Here is a 20,207-nt window from a genome sequence, read left to right on the forward strand (position 1 = left end):
ATTAATGTACTAGTCTGGTAAACAAATGTAAATAAATCAGTAATAAAATACTGTGATTTCATTTTGGTTATGTTAAGTAAGGGCATGCAAGGGTAGAAGTCCCCTATATGCCCTGGGTTGAGGGTGTTAGCAGCCCCATATACACAGAAAAAACAACTTGGATTTTGTCTAAGTGTAATTATTTTATTTCAGACTTTTCTCAGCAGAAAAAACATCCTTACATCTGACATTCGCTTCTGGTACTATAGCACTGTCTGACGTTTGTGTTTGAAGTTACATTGTACATTTCTTTCAGTCCGAAGATTCAGTTGCCCTCTTAATACTCACATCTTTAAATATGGGTGAGAATCTATTACTTACTGTAGATCCTTGTAGATGGGTATGAGCTCACAGTTACAAGATAAAAGTTATTCAGAAAGGCTGACCAGCTTTTTGTTTCATTTGTTCAAAATAAGTTTGAGCTTGGTGGTTTTTAAGAAGTTTGACTAATTAGCTTTCAAAGTGGTTATATCTCTATAAACCCAATTGTGGAGAAATTAGAGGTCATTCTAAGGCTGCATCTGCCTCCGAGACCTTTTCTTTGGGGAAATCTGTTCTGCTAGTATTTGTGAAGCTCTGATTCCATCCATATCTTTATTTGACTGTACAAACTGTCCATTCTAAGGTTAAAAGGAGTTTTGCTACTGCAGTAGCTCAGAGTATTCTGGCAGTGATCCTCCTCCTGTGTAAAATTTGTGGCTTAGGATTATCCCAAAAGAATGATTAACATAACAAAGTAGTCTGGTACAGATGTTCTTCGTGTTTCACTGTTGCAGTCATAACTGTAGGGTGCTCCTGCCGGCAGGCAGCCCGAGGTCGGCCAGAATCCCAAAGTCTGGGTCCGGCGTCGGCTGTACAAGCTAGTACCCTGACGTCAGTACGCTTTGGTACATAGCCCTCAGCCGACGCCATCTTCTCCAGTCTTTCTTGCCGTGTGGTGGAAAGCAGCTCGCAAGTCGTTGGTTGGCGATTTTCGAACAGCGTATTTTGTTGTTGTCGGTCCGAAGTTCTTACTTCTCTTCTCAAAGCTAAGTACCCCGTTGGGGAATTTTTTTCTTGTTCCTCCGTTGTCAGAAAAAGTTAATAATTGTATAACGTGTGGGAAACAAATACCTCATAAAGATTTCCACTCTTACTTTCTACCTTGCTTAGGCCCTGACCACGACGTTTCTTGTTGTCGGTTCTGTGCCAGGTTCAGCTCTCGTACTATCAAGCGCAGGTACGATTGGGCTTTAAATTATTTTGGCAGACGCTTCAATTATAGAATGTCGTCGGACACTACCGGAATTCAAAAGAAGCGCAAAGACAAAGACAGGCCTCCGAGGTCCAAACAGGACTCGTTGCAGCTGGAGCCAGCGTCCGGTTCGGCTGTCGTCAGTGAGGCGCTTTTGGAGCCCCTGTCGTCCGCCACTTCTGAACCGATGGCCGATACGGACTCCCATGGGGAGCCATCAAGGCCCACTATTTTAACTGCTGCAGGACCTTCGGACGTCGCTCCTTCAGATGGGTCCGGAACCGCTGTGCAGGTACCGGCTTCTGAGGGGGTTTTCAGGCCTACTCACATCACTATTTTAAAGGCAAAGGCAAAGACAAAGACTCCTGTTAAGTCTAAAGTTCCTGCTCAAGCTGCTTCTGAATCTACTCCCAGGACACAGAAGCAATTATTAAAGATGGCTGAAGATTTGCTTACAATGATTAGGGGTTCTCACCCCCCTCCTGAGAAAAGGCCTCGACAGGATGTTACTCTGGATTCCTCTGACCAGGCTTCTGTATCTTCTGTTTCTTCCTCAGATCAGGACTATTCCTTTCCTCCTTATGAGGATTCGGATGCTGAGGACTCTTTACCCTCGGCCTCTCCGCCTGAGGATTTCTCTTTTGGGGAAACCTTGCATGAGATGAGGGAACGTTTTCATTGGGAAGGACAGGAGTATTCTGCTTCCAAGAAGAGGCTTAGGGAATTTCTTCTTCTTCCTCAGCATAGGCCTTTAGCTATCCCTCCTGTTTTGGACATTGTAGATGATGCTTTTTCTGAGGCTAATTTGAATCCTGATTCCATGCCTCCTGCTCCTTCTAAGCCTTATAGATTTTATAGGGTTCCTGACTCTCATTTATTCTTATTTAAAAACCCTTCTGCGGATCCTGAAACTATTTCTCAGGGCTCTAAGGCTGCTAAGGTTGCTACTTCTAAAAATCCTATTCCCTCTGAGAAGGATTCTCGTGCTTTAGACAGGTGGGGAAAAAGGTATATACTTCTGCTACCCTGTCTGTAAGGGCTTTAAATTGCCAGTTTCATATGTTTAAGTATCAGCAATTTCTTTTGTCTATTTTAAAGCAAAAGCTTGCTTCCCTTCCTGCTTGTGCAGAGGATAAGGAACTTCAGGATGTCTTGCATGCTACTGAACAAGTGAACAAACATAGTTTACATTGTGGTTTTGATGCTTTGGATGCTTCTTGCAGGGCTGCAGCCTCTGGTACTGTTATCAGGAGACATGCCTGGCTTCGTGAACAAAGTTTACCTGAACAGGTTAAGGCTAAGTTATTAGATGCCCCTGTTCAACATGATGTTCTTTTTGGATCCAAGGCTGAGGAAGTTATTAAAAAGATGGAAGAAAAGGCAAAGTCTATGCAGACTGTAAAAGATTTCTTGCAAGTTCAGCCTCCTAGATTTTCCAGGAATTGGCCCTCTAAAAATTGGTCCTTTCCCACGTCTGACAGGCCTCAAAGGGGAAGATATAGACGCTCCAGAGATCGTGGTCAAGGTCAGGCCTCTTACAGATCTAGACAATGGACTGCTTTTTCACCTAGAAGGGGAGAAGACAGATCCCAATCTCAAAGAAAGCAAACTCAATGACTCTCTCGGTTGGGCTACAGGACCCCTTCACCTGGATGCCCCTCTCTGAGGAAAACTGTCTCTTTTTTACAGAAATTGGACTCATATTACCCAGGACAGATGGGTATTGGACGTGATTTTAAAGGGTTACAAATTCCACTTTCACACTTTGCCAAGGGCTCACGGTTGGCCAGATCTGCCAAAACATCAATGGTCAGAGGCCTTAAATCAAGTGGATGCTCTTCTGGCCATGAGAGCCATAGAGCCTGTTCCACTCTCGGAGATGGGAAAAGGTTTTTATTCAAGACTGTTTCTGGTTCCAAGAAAACAAAACTCATGGAGACCTATTCTGGACCTTTCTGTGTTAAACACCTTTTTGGAAATTCCAAAATTCAAGATGCTTACTCTGCAGCAACTAATTCCAATGCTCTCTCAGGACGCCTGGATGGTGACATTGGACTTAAAGGAAGCCTACTTACACATTCCCATCAGGCAGGAATGCAGGAAATTCCACAGGTTCAAGGCAGGTTCGAGGCACTTTCAATTCTCTGTACTGCCCTTTGGTTTATCTACTGCCCAGAGTCTTTACCAAGTGCCTGGCACCAGTAGTGGCTTACTGCAGACTTCAGGGGATCCAGATTTACCCCTATTTGGACGACTGCCTTATTCAGGCAGACAGCAAAGATCTTCTACTTCAACATCTAGACTTTGTTCAACGTCTTCTCCTCCTACTGGGATTCTCAGTGAACACAAAAAAGTCACATTTGATCCCTTCTCAACAAATGGTATTCTTGGGAGTCCTCTTAAATACAACCTTACAAAGGGCCTTCCTCACTCCAGAAAAACAAACTCAGCTGGCTTCTACTTTCAGCACCTTAGCAACTCTATCTCAGCTCACTGCAAGGAAATTCCTGCAGGCTCTGGGCTACATGGCTTCCTGCATTCTGTTGATTCCAAACGCAAGGCTTCATATGAGAAAGCTTCAATGGTATCTGAAAAGTGTATGGTCACAGCATTACCACGATCTGGATATTCTGATTCCTCTGATCCCCTGCCTTCAGAGGGAGTTCCTCTGGTGGTCCAGGGTATGCGCTTTAAACGAAGGAAAGCCTTTTCGTCTACCTCAACCTACTCAAATCCTAACCACGGACGCCTCAGATTATGCTTGGGGAGCACACTTTCTAGACAGTTGCCAGCAGGGAACCTGGACAAAGGACCATCTTCACTGGCACATCAATCTGAAGGAAATGTTGGCAGTTCAAAATGCCCTTCTAGCCTTCAAGAACCTTTTGCAACCAGGGCCTCTGCTAATTCGCACAGACAACACCACGGTCATGTGGTACATCAACAAGTAGGGGGGTTCTCATTCATACCCCCTTTGCAGACTAGCTATGGCTTTATGGGACACAGCTCTAAATTTGAATCTACATCTCCAGGCTCAATTCATTCCAGGGGAACAGAATCTCGTAGCAGACAGCCTGAGCAGAAACATTTCAGATCCTCACGAATGGATGCTAGACACCAACTTATTCAACAGGATTACTGCAGTTTGGGGATGTCCCCAGATAGATCTGTTTGCATCCCATCTCAATCATCAGCTGCCTCGCTTTTGCACCAGGTCCTTCCACAAAACAGCTTGGAGAGTGGATGCCCTGTCCTTCAGCTGGAGAAGCCTTTCAGGATATGCCTTCCCTCCTCTTCCTCTACTACCTCGGGTATTACTGAAGATAAAACAGGACAAGCCCAAGTTCCTCATCTTGATTGCTCCAAATTGGCCTCGACAGTTTTGGTATCCAACTTTAAAGCACCTGTTCTTGGGGCCTCTTTGATTCTCCCTCTGAACCCTTTGCTTCTGTCCCAGCATCAGGGTCAGTTAGTACATTCCAATCTCAAGACCCTTTGCCTGGCAGCTTGGCTCTTCAAAGGAATTTGATTTCCTCTAGTCTTCCCAAACAAGTTTTGGATGTTCTTCTGGAAGCTAGACGGCCTAGCACTAGGAAATCCTATGCCTCTAAATGGAAGAGGTTTTGTATTTGGATGCAGGACCGAGGCTCGGATCCTCTGGTACCTGATCTCTCTTCTATTTTGCTTTACCTTTTGGAACTTTTATCTAAAGGACTTTCCTTTTCTTCCATTAAGATTCATGCTTCTGCTATTTCTGCTCATTTCAGTTCTGATCCTCCTGTTTTTTCTCATCCTTTGGTGAAGCAATTCTTGAGAGGGGCTAAAATTTGCGGCCTCCCAGGACCCCTCCTGTCCCTGCCTGGGATCTTAATTATGTTTTAGAAAAACTTACTTTGCCTCCTTTTGAGCCTGCTGCATCTTCAGATATTAAGTTTTTATCTTGGAAGACTGTTCTTTTATTAGCATTGACCTCTGCCAGAAGGGTCTCAGAGTTGCAAGCTCTCATGGCTGTGGAACCATACCTTATTTTCCATCAGGACAGAGTATCCTTGAGGACCAATCCTACTTTCATGCCTAAGGTGATTTGAAAGTGGCTTTAAATCAGACAATTCACCTTCCTACTTTCTTTCCAAATCCTCAAAATAAAGGGGAAAGGATTTTGCATTCATTAGATGTGCACAGACAGTTACGATTTTACCTGGACAAGACTAAAGAGTTCAGAAAGTCTAATCAATTGTTTGTTTCTTTTGCCTCCAGTTCTCTTGGAAAACCTATTTCTAAACAAACTATTTCCAAATGGATTGCTTATGGAATCAGATTTTGTTACACTCATCATGGGAAACAGTTTCCAGGTACCATTAGAAGTCATTCTACTAGAGCAGCTGCCACTTCTACAGCTTTCCTCAGAGGAGTCCCTACCAAGGATATCTTGGAAGCTGCCACTTGGAGTTCTGTGCATACTTTTTCCAAGCACTACAATCTCCCTCTGTTTTCTAAGACCAGGGCAGGCTTTGCCTCTGCTGTTTTGCAGGGTATTCTTGCCTCCCCTTCTTCTATCTAAAGCCTCCTCTCCTTTTACACTGCTTTGGGATTCCACCCTACAGTTATGACTGCAACAGTGAAACACGAAGAACATAGTACAGTTGTGTACACCTACCATAAATGTAGATGTTCGTGTGTCTTCACTGTTGCAGTCGGGGTTTCCCTCCCTCCTATCCCCTCTTTTTCTCCCTTTTCCTTTTTTGTGGTGTATTTGTGTTTCCTTGTTGGATTCATTTTTGTTTTGTTGGGGACTTCTGACATCTAGGGCAAGAAAGGCTGGAGAAGATGGCGTCGGCTGAGGGCTATGTACCAAAGCGTACTGACGTCAGGGTACTAGCTTGTACAGCCGACGCCGGACCCAGACTTTGGGATTCTGGCCGACCTCGGGCTGCCTGCCGGCAGGAGCACCCTACAGTTATGACTGCAACAGTGAAGACACTTGAACATCTACATTTATGGTAGGTGTACACAACTGTACTTTCTGTGAAATGTTCTCTGTAATAGTAGGTAGTTGATTTCCTTTCTCTCTTTTCAGTTGTAAGCAGACCTCTCAGGTGTCCCTATTTGTTTTGGAAGAACGTTCCTACTTTCAGGCCTGATTTTCCCCTGTACTTGATGATCCCATTTTTGTAGGCATGTCCCTATTTTCAGTCTTGAGTTACCCGTTTGCAGAATTTCCATGACCCCTCTCGCCACATGTGACTTTTTGAAGTTGTCTAGTACACAGGAAATTACACTAAAAGACCAATATACTTGTATCCCAAATAATTGAGAACACACAACTTATCTGTCCCTTTTTCAAAAACAAAAATGAATGACCTTGTGTAGTAGAATTTTGTAATACAGCTCATTTAAGTCTACAGATTTCACACTGTCTCTGTGATAATGTACTAATATTTTCATCATTTTATCACATTGTGTTTTTTAATTGTGTTTCTGTGTAGTATCCAACATTCCTACTTGAAGCAAGAAAAGTTGTGTGCTATTTCGTATTCACATTCTTTGATAATTAGATGTTCATACTTTTGGCTGGATGTACCTACTTTTCAAGGGCCTTTGTACCAATTTTCAAGTCTGCAGGTTGAGTGGTCTGATTGTCAGATCTTACCCCTTCTTATTATTTTTCTATTTTTTTTTATCCATTGTCATTGTATAAATTAGCAAGAGTGCATTTTGCAGCATTGACGTGATTAACAGCTTGCCTTCTCTTTATCTCTTTAAGTGGAGGTAGGAGTGGATGATGCTGCTCCCTTCACAGGGAGTTAAATGCTCTTAAAAAAACATCCCACCTCAGTGTGATACTATTGTACATGGTAACTTGTATGCTTGACTGTCTGGCTGAAGGCTATGCTTATCTTTAGACTACTAGCCTTTGTTAGTATTTAAAGAGACATATTTAACTTGTAAATATCGTGCTGAATGTGTTTGCCAACATATACCTGTATTTGTCGAAACTCTAGGTTTTGTATTTGTCTTCAGTTATGTTTTGCAGTACCTTGTGGCTTAGGACAAGATTGAAAAAGGTCCTGTACCTGTCTTCTAAGCCAGTTAACTGTAATATGCGAGTGCGTGTATACATACATATAGACACACACACACACACACACACACACACACACACACACACACACACACACACACACACACACACAGTAGTGAACCAGTGCCAGAGCAAGGGATGGTAATTGTGAGCTTGCTCTTGTATTATTGACAGTGTACCAGAGGCAGTTTATTCTCCATTTGTTACTTGCTTATACACATCTGCTGCTGCTGCAACCTTCATGCCATGTATGTGACTGCAGTCAGCAGGGATTTAGTAAAATGAAACCAAGGCAAAGAGGGTAAACTCAAGAGTAGTGAATATCCAGAAAGTACAGATGGGAAATCGTCCCATCTTCTCTCTTGGCAATTACCTCAAATAGCTGTAGTTTTTGTTTAACTTTGCATGAGAATGATGTTATCAGTCAGGATATTTCCATGCTGAGGGGTATCTTTGCAGGCACCAGCTTCTGAGGGTGTATTCAGGCCTACAGACTTGCATTTTAAACAGACGCCATCATTTTCATCCAGGCCTAAAACTCACACCACGCCTAGAAAACCAACATCCAAACCACAGGCTCAGGCCCATATGCCTAAAAAACAAATGCTTCGAATGGCTGAAGACGTTATTATGTTGATTAGGGGAAGCCAGCCTTCCCCCTCTAAGAGACCTAGAACTGATTTTCCTTCTGATTCTTCTGATCAGGAATCTGATATTTCTGTTCCTTGTGATTACCAGGATTTGCCCTTATCTACCTATGAGGATTCTGATGCAGAGGATTCCATTCACTCTGCTTCCCCTCCAAAAGATTTTTCTTTTGGTGAAACCTTGCACACTCTTAGGGAGCATTTCCGCTTGGAAAGTCAGGATTACTCTGACTCCAAAAACAGGCTTAGGGAATTCTTAATCTTTCCTCAACACAGGCCTTTAGCTATCCCTCCTGTTCTGGACATTGTAGATGATGCTTTCTTGGAATCTAGCCTTTCCCCAGACACTTTACCTCCAGCTCCCAGAAAACCTGACCGGTATTACAGAGTAACGGACTCTCACAAGTTCCTCTTCAAGAATCCTATTGCGGATCCAGAGACCATTTCCCAAGGACCAAAAGGCATTAAGGTTATTACTGCCAAAAATCTTACCCCTTCTGATAGCGATTCTAGAGCCTTAGACAGATGGGGTAAGAAGGTATACACTTCTGCTACTTTGGCCATTACGGCTTTAAATTGCCAGTGTCATATGTTAAATTATCAGCAGCATATTATGGGACTACTTAAACAGAAAATGATGTTGATTCCTGCCTGTGCTGAACATGAAGAATTACAGGATTTAATGCATTCTGCAGAACAAGTTGGTAAACATACTTTGGTTTTGACACTTTAGAAGCATCTTGCAGGGCTGCTGTCACTGGGTCTATACTTAGAAGGCATGCTTGGCTTAAGGAACAAATCTTGCCAGATCATGTTAAGGCTAAATTACTGGATGCTCCTTTAAATCAAGACCACCTTTTTGGCAACAAAGCAGATTAAGTCCTCAAAAATATGGAGGAAAAAGCTAAATATATGCAAATTGTTAAAGAATTCCTACAAGTACAGCCTCCCAGGTTTAGTAGGCATTGGCCTTCTAAGAATTGGTCCTTTCCAGTCTCATCCAGGCCTTCTCAGTCCTAACCCAGGAACAGCAGACCACCTAGGTTACAGTCTCAGGCTGCACACAGGCCTAAGCAGTGGGGGGGCTCCCACTTCCAAAGCAGGGAGAAGTAAGCCACCCCCTACAGAAAAATGGCACAGTGGCTTAACCCTTCCAAGCCCTGCTCAACTGCCTGCTCCCTTAGGAGGAAAGCTCGCCCTGCATGCAAAAAAACTGGGAACTCATTACCCAGGACAAATGGGTTTTGAACATAATTAAACAAGGATACAGACTCCACTTCCACACACTACCAACCCCAAACGGTTGGCCAGACCTACTCCCAAATCAGTGGGCAGAGGCCCAACAGCAGGCACTCTCTCTTCTAAATATCAAGGCTATTCAACCTGTCCCAGCAGAATAAAGGGGACAAGGTTTTTATTCAAGACTTTTCCTGGTACCCAGCAAAGACAGCTCCTGGCATCCCATCCTGGACCTCTCTATTCTAAACACCTTTCTGGTAATCCCAAAATTCAAAATGCTAACACTTCAACAGCTTCTTCCTATGCTAGGCAAAGATGCCTGGCTGGCAACCTTAGACTTAAAGGAAGCTTACCTACACATTCCAATAAGGGAATCTTGCAGGAAATACCTACACTTCAAGGCAGGCTCCATGCACTATCATTTCTCTGCACTTCCTTTGGCTTATCTACTGTGCCCAAGGTATTCACAAAGTGTCTAGCTCCAGCCGTTGCAATTTGCAGGCAGAGAAGTATTCAAATATACCCATACCTGGATGATTGTCTGATTTAGGCAGAAAGCCAGGACTTGCTATTACATCTGGCATTCGTAAAGAAACTTCTAAACTCACTGGGGTACACCATAAATGAAAAGAAATCACACCTAGTACCCTGCAACAGATTGTATTCCTGGGAGCAAGCTTGAACACAACTTCCCAGATGGCTTTCCTCACTCCGGAGAAACAAGTTTATTTGGCAGCCTACTTCAAACTATTGGCCACAAAACCCCGGCTATCTGCAAGACCTGGGGTTCATGGCCTCTTGCATTCTGCTAATTCTATATGCAAGACTGCATATGAGGGAAATTACAATGGTATCTAAAAAGCCTATTGTGTCAACATTCGCAGGACCTGGAATCAGTGATTCCTATCATTACTTGTATAAAGACAGAGTTCCTTTGGTGGGCAGAGGCCTGCTACCACAACAAGGGGCTCCCTTTCACTCTACTCCCTGCCACCTGAACCCTAACAACAGATGCATCAGACTGTGCATGGGGGGCTCACTTGGCAGGGCAGTGCATCCAGGGCAAATGCAACCAGAGACAGATGCACCTGCATATCAATCAAAAAGAAATGTTAGCTGTACAGAATTCCCTGACAGCCTTCAAAGACCACATTCTTCCAGGACAACTATTGGTAAAGACAGAACACCACAGTTATGTGGTACATAAATAAGCAGGGGGGAACCTACTCGTACCCCCTCTGCAGACTAGCCATGGCTCTGTGGAACACAGCCTTGAGCTACCAAGTGCACCTACAAGCTCGATTTCTGCCAGGCAAGCTAAATTCACTGTCAGACAACTTAAGCAGAACTCTCATGGCCCCACACGAATGAAAACTAGAACCAAAAATATTCAACCGCTTGAGGAACAAATGGGGGGCTCCAGAGGTAGACCTGTTTGCCTCACCTCAGAACTACCAATTGGACAAATTCTGCACAAGGACTCCCCACAGTCAAGCTTGGAAAGTGGATGCTTTGTCCTTTACCTGGGAAAGCTTCTCGGTTTATGCCTTTCCCCCTCTGCCTCTCCTCTCAAAGGTTCTGCTAAAGATCAAACAGGACAAGCCAAGGACAATACTGATTGCACCAGACTGGCCACGCCAGCACTGGTGCCCCCTCTTGCACAGTATGACACTGCTGGAACCATGGCACCTGCCTCAGACCCCTTCCCTGCTGTCCCAGCAGGCGGGTCAGATTCTGCACCCTCAGCTTCAAACTCTGAACCTTGCAGCCTGGCTAATTCCTTGAGCTCTCCAATAGCATGCCTCAGTAAGCAGGTGCTAGATGTCATTCTGGAGCCAAGGAGGCCTAGTACTATAAAATCCTGTGCTGAAAATTGGAAAAGATACTGTTCCTGGAGCCAGACTCGGGGGATGGGCACAACGGTGCCAGGTTTACCCCATATTCTTCAGTAGTTAACAGAAATGCTCCACAAGGGCCTATCCTTCTTGTCAATTAAAATTCATGCCTCTGCCATTTCAGCACATTATACCACCCCTCTTCTCTCACCCCCTGCTAAAGCAATTCCTTAGAGGGGCCAACAGTTTAAGACCCCCCAGGAGAGCCCCCACTCCAGCCTGGGACCTTAACTTTGTATTGGAAAAGCTCACTCCACCCCTTTGAGCCAGCTGTAACAGCAGAGTTGAAATTCCTTTCTTGGAAAACAGCCTTCCTTCTAGCCATCACTTCAGCAAGAAGAGTGTCTGAATTACAGGCCCTCATGGCAGTGGAACCCTTCATTATCTTCAGTGCAGACAGGGTTTCCTTCAGGACTAATCCTTCCTTTGTGCCCAAGGTGGTGTCTAGTGTGGCCCTAAGTCAGTCCATTCATTTGCCTACTTTTTTCCCTAATCCACATAACAAAGGAGAACGAATACTGCACTCTCTGGACGTGCACAGACAACGTGGATTTTATTTGGACAGGACTAAGCCTCTCTGAAAATCTGAACAGCTGATAGCTGGCTTTGCGGCAAGGGCAGGGGGGGGGTCCATTTCAAAGCAAACTATTTCCAAATGGATAGCCCATTGCATTTATTTCTGCTACAAGCACCATGGAAAACCTACCCCACAGGGGATAAGATCACATTCCACCAGGGCTGCATCTACCTCTGCAGCCTTTCTCAGAGGAGTCCCTACCAGGGGCATCCTAGAAGCTGCTACATGGAGCTCTGTACATACCTTCACCAAGCATTACCACATGCCTATTTTTTCTAAATCCAGAGCCGGTTTTGCCACTCCAGTCTAGCAGGGCTTAATAGCTGGCCCTAATGCTCTCTAACTTTTCATTAAACACGAAGAACATAGTACAGTTGTGTACACTTACCATAAATGTAGATGCTCGACTGTATTCACTGTTGCAGTCCTGGTTACCCTCCCTCCAGCCCCCTGACTTCTCTTGGTTCTACCTTTCCTTCTTGTTGGTATATTTAAGTTTTCTGGTCTGTTTGCTTTTTGATGGAGGTGTACCATAACATATAATTGTTTCCCATTGTGGGGGGCACCTGACATCTGGGGCAAGAAAAACTGATGTAATGGCGTTGGCTGCATGTTTTATACCCCTGATGACCTGACGTCATGGAAGAAGAGACTGCAGGAATCATTCAGGCCGGTTGAGGGCTACCTGCAGGCAGATAACCCAAATGTGATGACTGCAACAGTGAATACACTCAAACATCTACATTTATGGTAAGTGTACACAACTGTACTTTCTCATTATCTCTGCAGTTAACATATCTGTCTTTACATTTGTTTCTCCAGTTTCCCCTACTGTACCTGCAGATTGTCCTGCTTACACTGCAGTAGCTTCTTCTTACTGCACTGCTCTTCAGTATAGTTAACAGTGATTAGAATCAGTGTTCCTCCGTGCTTGTCGTCTTCACTTCTCTGTACACTGTGGCCTCCCTCTACTGCTTCCCAATGGCACCTATAGTATCCTATCTCTACCAGACCAAGCCCATCTATGCAGCATTACTTGATTACTTGAATAACATGGCCTGTGTAGCTACCTCACTGCCTTATTATTGGCTTTCTTATCCCATTCTTACTTATTTGGGTTCCAGTTGAATGTTTAATTGTAATCTTTGAAAATGTGGAATTTTAAGTCTGAACAGGGGACTTTTAACTCCAGTTTTACAGTGTCTCTTAAGTATTCCCCTACTCCAAGGTGCACTGATTTTTGATCTAAGTATGTAAGTAACAGAGGGGTGTGAGGATGCGACATATGCCTTTTATTTAAGTTGGCCCAAAACAGTTATAGGAAAATTCTGTATTTTATGTGAGCCTGCATCTCCTTTGCACTTGTTTTCATTGAGAATTTCTTTTTTTTTTTTCTAGCATCTACTCCTCGTAAAATTTATGACACAACAGACGGTGCAAGACCCACAGTGACACAGATTGATTTTGATGAAGATAAATATCGACGGAGGCCAGCACTGAGCTGGTTTGCCCGTCTGCTAAAGTAAGGAAGTGGATTTGGGAATGTTGGTTGTTTTTTCAAACAAAGTTTCTTTGTTTCAGTTTTCTCTTAGGTCTTTGGAAGTTTACTGTACTGGCCAAGGAGGTTTTATAACTGCAGAATGAATATGATTGTATATGTATCCAAACCACCATTGATTAGTCGCCTTCACAGTCGTAATGTGACAATCCTGCATTTCCACTACTCTCATCTTTCTTAAAAAGAAAAAGATAGATAAAAATTGCAATGGCAATTGCACTTGACAGGCAATAAAAAAAAAACCGCTAGTGTAGAACTGTCAATGTAATACTTCCTAGATGGAGTCAGATAAACTGTCCTGTATAGGTGATATTTGAAGGACCTTTTAAATGAAGTCTCTTGTCACATATACCAGAATGAGGTAACTTATCCATTTCTAGAGGAATGGAGTAAGGTGGGCAAAACTGCGTACCTAAGGTCTCAATATTCTCGTCATATGAAGACCAGGAGAATGTAGAGGGACAGAAACTCTTGTAAATAGACACAATCCAAACCTTGTGAAATAGATTAAGTAAAAGCTAAGACTTTTAAAACTGATTTCTCTACAAGTAGCCAATGCAGATCCCACAACATAAGAGTAATGTGACTGATCTGCGAGGCCAGCTACAATCCATCAAGATCTGCACCAGGGGCAAAGTTGTATGCAGTAGTATAATCAGAAAGACACTAGTGCATATACTACTATAACCAAGTCTGAAGCTGGAATTAGATGTTTAATCTTGGTAGTATTTGTTTTCATAGGATAGTTTGATGATTTAACAGCTGCTGGCACTTGGTTCTTCATTTTCTGTAGGCTGCCAGTCAACAGTCAGATTCTTATCACTCAGAAAGGTAAGAGAAGATGAGAGAAGCCAGTGGCAGACATATAGGAACATTGCCTTTGTCTTTGAAGGGACTGAGTTTAAGATGAATGCCCTGACTGAAGTCACAGTTGCAGTATTCGTGACATATGAGTTGTCACCGCTGACATCCGACTGGAGTACCAAAGCTTTACCTTTCCTAGGTCATACGTTTGACCTCAGCTCATATGCTTTGGGGTATAAAAATGGACATAAGAGTGTGGATCCTCAGACTTCCTGCTGGTCATACATCCATCGAACTGATCGCTGTTTGGTTGTTGGTGCCTTTGTTTAGATAATTTATCCAGATAAGTGCCCCGTTGGGGTACCTTCATTTTTATATTATGATTTTTGCTAAAAGTTGTAGATGTCAGCTAGGAGGGCTAAGTGTGAGTGCGGTAGGCGTATTCCGTACAAGGACTTGTTTACAATAGTCTTTTTTGCTTAGGGCCTTAACACAGGCATAAATTTTGCTCTATCTGGTATTTGTTCATTCCAAAAACCCTTAGATCTAGGTTTTCTACACTCAACACCTTTCTTGAGACCCAGTGTCTTAAATGCTTGGATGGGTCCAAGATGGCTGACCCCGCATCCTTTGACCTCTCAACACCTGAAGAAAAAACTTGAGGCCTCGAATGCATCCACAGTCCAACATTTTTGACTCCAGACATAGCCGCTGAGTTTACATAAACAACAGTATATCAGGCAATTCAGTTGCTCATTATCGAGACCCAGTCAGAGGCTTGTATATTTCCTGAGGCCTTGCAGATTGCTGATACATTTGAGGAATTAAGTCTCATTGTTTCTGAAGGACTGCACAGCACCCCTCAAATTTTACTTAGGGAAGACATCTCAGGCTCTCTAATAAAGGTTAAACATGGTTCCAAACCTCCGTGTCTCATACAAGTGGATGTCATGACTAAAAAAAAAAAACAGAAGACTAAGCACGTGGTCTTTCCCTTAGCAGCTAGGGAGAAGAAATGGATAGATTTTTAGCAAGGGTTGTTCAAAGCTGTTATGTCTTTGAAATCTCCCTCTTGTGGGTCTCTGCAACCACAGGCTACTTGTCTAAAACCTACCCCGTTTTCCTCCTCTTCTGATGAGAAGCAGGACTATTACTCTGTCCATTCTCTGGACCATTCTTTCGGCTGCACTGTCCAGGGTACATTTCTCCTGATGAAAGGGACTGTTTCACCTGATTCCCCTATTATGGAAAGCTTCTTTTGAGGAGACTATAAAGAACATGGTGAAACACTTTGACTGGCAAGTCCACACAGATCTCTGATGATTAGAGAAGGTATTACACCCTCTTGGAGATTGGTACTCCTGCCCCTTCTCCAGTACCCCTTTCCTTGAGGCTTTCTAGAATGCCTCTCAGTCCACCTCTTCTGCAACTGATTCTCAGCCATCAATTCCTAAGAAACCAGACGTGTTTTACAAGGTCCCTGCTGGCCTTAAATATCTATTTAAAAACAGCAGCAGACCCTTCTGTAGTCTCTCTTTCTGAAGGAAAATCATCTAAACTTCTGCCACTGCTAATGCCCTACCTACTGACAAAGATTGTAGGGCTCTGGATAGATGGGGGAAAAAAGGTTTGCATCTCTGCTACCCTTACCTTTAGGGCAATTAATTATCAGACTCAAATGACAAAGTATTCGGTATCTGTTCTTAACTCCTTAAACAGAGTTATATTGGATACTCCTACAGCAGAGTCTTGTTATAATCTTAAATAAATAGCATTAAGACTTTACCTTATATGCCTTCAGTCAGGAACAACACTTCAGGATGTGCAATCAGAAATTTTATTTTTTTACTGCACTGGGAGTCAGTCTTAATAGCCCTTGATAAAGCATTCACACTTTACATACAAAAAAAAAATATTTTCTTATCAAACTGGTCATGCAATTTCATTAAGTTACGATGACTGTCCTATAGCAAACTTTGCAAATGTCCTCATCCCTCGTGATTTTCGCCTCAGACTTCACGTGAACACCTTTCTGTACATAATCCGCCTGCTTCCAAGGGGTCTTGTTTTTTACCTTGAATGTTTTAAACCTTTAATAGCAACAAAGCACTCCTAGCCTGGAGGAGTCAGTTACAACAAAATTCCTTTTGTAGTAACTACATGCAACACGTACTATTCTCTCTTGTATACTAAAAGAATGCAGTTTAAGTAACAGCAGTACTGTAGCTTATGAAGCTGTATTTTTCCCAGCCCTGCATACAAATTATATTTGCTTTTTAACAATCATATTATAGCATCATTAATATACTAAAATTAATATACATTTTAATAAGCTGGTCTTGTCCCATAACAGTCTTAAGCATCAAATGCAGAGCTTACTGTCCCAGGCCTCTCAGATTGCCAGATACAGCGTTTAGTGCAATTAAAATGCTGTGGATGCTTCTTCTAGGGCAGGTGCTACTGGATCTGTTATCCACAGATGTGCATTTCTTCACAGTCCACTGATATCTGAGGATTTCATATCTAAAATTCTAGATTCACCATTAGGCAAAGACTTGCTTCTTGGTCTTCAGATGGCCAGTCTGTTCATAACTCTCTACGACCAAGGTAAAACCATGGAAGACTGAAGGCAGGTCCTACTCTCCTCATTTCCTTGATATTATAGGAGCTACCCAGTTAAATTTACCTCCTTCATTAGAAGGGATCCTAGAACAGTTCAGAAACAAAGACCCCCTCCCCCCTTAGAAAAAGATACTCTGAAAAGCCCCAAACGGAACCTTCAGCTTGGACGCTGCCCTTTTAGGCAAAAACCTGTGACTGCCCCTGCAGCATCCCTTCTCCTGTCCTCAGCCCTGTTGCCTCCCCCACACACATTTCTCAAAGACTGTCACTCTCTCTGATCAGGTGGGAGGCTATTACCACAGACAAGAGGGTCCTCTCCATCATCAGGGATGGCTTTGCCATGTTTTAAGAAAACATTCACCCTCTGAGAAGCATGCCACTACCTCTTCAAAAGCAAATATCCATTGTGACCTGCATTATTCAAGACCTATCCTAGACCTGTCTATCCTGAAAAAATACCTGAAGGCTCCATATTTCAAAATGCTGTCTCTTCAGACTCTTCTACACTTCATCTACCCACAAGCTTTCTTAGTGTCATTAGATCTGAAGGACACCTGCTTACACATTCTCATTCTTCTTTTTGCAGGAGATTCCTCAGGTTTTTCTCTGGCTCCTCTCATTTTCATTTTGCTGCTCTGTCTTTTAGCCTTTCTGCAGCCCCAAGGGTCTTCACAAAGTGCTAGCTCATGCAGTAGCTTTCTGTTGCACTCTAGGAATTCAGATTTTTCCCTACCTGAATGACTTTCGTATTCAGGCTTTACTGTAAGCTACAAACAAATCACACATGGTTGCTACACAGGACCTGGTGTTTCTGGAATGCAGACTGGACACATAGAAGATGCATGCCTTCCTTGCCCAGGAGAAAGTCCTCAGTCTGTCCAGCTGTTTTCAAGGCCTCTTGTCTGTAACTCATTGTTCTGCAAGGGAGATGCTAAGGACTTTGGGATTCATGTTAGCCACCATCTCTATGCTTCCCCTGGCCAGACTTCAGATGAGTGAAATACAATGGTATCTGAAATCTGGTGTGGTCCCAGCAGTGCCACCCCTTGTGCACCATGATTACCCTCCTCCCTTGTCTCAAGAAGGAATTATTTTGGTGGAAGTGTCAGGTCATCCTCAACCCAGGTTTACCTTTCACACGTCCTCCTCTTCAACAAGTTCACATGGATGCCTTGGATGAAGTGTGGGGGACATGGACAGGATCACACCAAGTAAAGGGGAAGTGGCAACCCCAGTTCCTGAAGGAACATACCAGTCTGAAAGAAATTAGGGCTCTTTTGCAAGCTCTTCAATTTGAATCTACCTTTGAAAACCCAGACCACTTCAAATGTACACAGACAACACCACAGTCATGTGTTACATAAGAAGGGAGGCACCAGGTCTTACCAGCTATGCAGATTAGCATTAGAGGCATGGAACTTGACTACACAAATGAACATCACACTCACAGCCACATACATCTCTTCTCAGGACAATGTGCTAGCAGACCGAGCTGCTCCCTGGAGGACCCCGGCGAGTGGACTTTGAACAGAGATGTCTTTCACATGATCACTCTTCAACATAGCACTCCTCAGATAGACCTCTTTGCTTCCAGCAACCAAAAGAAACCACACAGAAAACTAAGAAAAATATGTTGGTAAGTCAGCTCCAAGGGCTAGGCACATGCAGGTACAAAAGCTCAGGTAACTGTAGGTCATAGTCCAATCCAATGTACTTAATACCAGAAGTTATAAAAACACTGCTTTATTCACAAAGCCTCTTTGCTTCACCAAACAGCCATCATTTCCTCCAGTTCTGTACCAGGAACCCATGCTTTGCAGCCTGGAGGACAGATGCCTTCTCTTTCCAGTGGACAGAGAAGTTTTTCTATGCCTTCCTTCCTTTGCTTCTTCAAAAATCCTTTTCAAGGCAAAAAAGAAATGCCCAAACTCCTTTCACTGGCCCCATTTTAGTCTAGGCAGTATCCTCTCCCCCTGCTCTTTCACCTGGCAAAGGTTATTTGTAGATTTTCTCTACAGCTGGACTGGATAACTCAACAAAAAGCATTGCCTCCCCACTTGAATCTTACATCTCTCAACCTGACCCTGTGGATGATAAGATTTTATTCCCTCAAAGGCATCTCTTATCTGAGGAGGTTGTACGAGTCCTACAAGAGGATAGGAAACCCACTACTAGAAAAATCTTTCACTGCAAACTGGAAAAGGTTTTCTTACTGGTGCTGCAAACATAGTCAGGATCCACTGTTAACAAAGTTCCCTACAATACTGTGATACCTTTGCAAACGTCTTCAATTAGGCTTGTCTTACTCTTCCATAAAAACTCATTTGTCTGCTATCAATGCCTGCCTCCCCGTTAACCCCACTTATGACTAGGCCGGAGGTCAAGCTTTTCCTCAGAGGAGTTCTACATCTTAATCCACCAAGGAAACCCATCTTTTCCGCTTGGGATCTATTTTGTGTTAGAAAAGCTTACTGTGCCTCCCAATGAACCAACTTATTCCACTTCTGATAAATTCTGTACTTAGGAAAACTATCCTCCTCTTGGCCCTCTCCTCTGCCAAGGGAGTTTCTAAGATTCAAGCTCTCATCGCCATCCCCTGTTTTCTTATTTTTCATAAAGGCCATGTCTCTCAGAGCTAATCCTTCTTTATGCCTAAGGTAATGAATGAGTTGTCTCTCAATCAGGCTATTCATCTTCCCACCTTCTTTCCCAATCTTTTATGTTCCCTAAGCCAGTCTCCATACAAACTATTGTAACCTGGATTTCAAAGGCCATCTCTTTCTGCTACTCACACTACAGTAAGACCTTGCCCTGCTGCCCTAAAGCAAATTCTGCTAGGGCAGTTGCTTCCTCAGGTACTTTCCACAAAGGAATAGACTCCAAGTCTGTCTTAGAGGCGATCACTTGGTCCTCTGTATACACATTTGCCAAACACTAGAAAATGTATGCTTTCTTCAGATCCAAGGCAGCCTTTGCTAGGTCAGTCCTGTCCAGACTGCTGGCCAACTCCTCTATTCAATAGCTAATCACCCTTCCTTCCTCCTTCACCCATATGTCAGGAATAGTACAACAGTGATTTCAGTCAGGACATAATACATTTTTTTTAAGAACTTACCATAGCAGTAGATGTCATACTGATCACTGTTACAGTATTCCATCCCACTCTCAATCCCCTCCTGTCTTTCTCACTTCAGTCTTTAATTGCCTGTCCCCATTTTTCTAGCCTTTGCTCTGTTTCTTGGGTGCAGGGGAGGTTTCTTAGCAATTTCAACTACACCCCTCCTACCTGACCAGTCTATTCTCTAAGTAGTCTCCAGAGTGTTGGCTTGAGATGATCTGTGGATCCATGCTCATATGACTGTTTTTATACCCCAGTGCGTACGGGCTGAGGTTGCGTGTCAGAAGTACGACCACAGGAGGGACAAGCTTTGGTACCCCGTGTCGGGAACACTGCAACACTAATCATTACAACATTTACTGTTATGATAAGTTCTTGCACAGCTATACTTT

At 43.4% G+C, this 20,207-nt stretch overlaps 1 protein-coding gene across 1 annotated transcript in view; it reads left to right on the top strand.

Moving 5' to 3' along the window:
- The window catches only part of ZFPL1 (zinc finger protein like 1), a 630,942-nt gene that overhangs the window by 417,551 nt on the left and 193,184 nt on the right, over positions 1-20,207 (top strand). Inside the window, exon 7 of the mRNA XM_044075813.1 lies at positions 13,112-13,235. Coding sequence (XP_043931748.1) covers positions 13,112-13,235 — 124 coding nt within the window. The remainder of the gene's footprint in view (positions 1-13,111; positions 13,236-20,207) is intronic.

Source organism: Protopterus annectens, chromosome 6.part1 (genome assembly GCF_019279795.1).
Source record: "Protopterus annectens isolate FY-2018-M chromosome 6.part1, PAN1.0, whole genome shotgun sequence".
Taxonomy (NCBI): Eukaryota; Metazoa; Chordata; order Ceratodontiformes; family Protopteridae; genus Protopterus; species Protopterus annectens.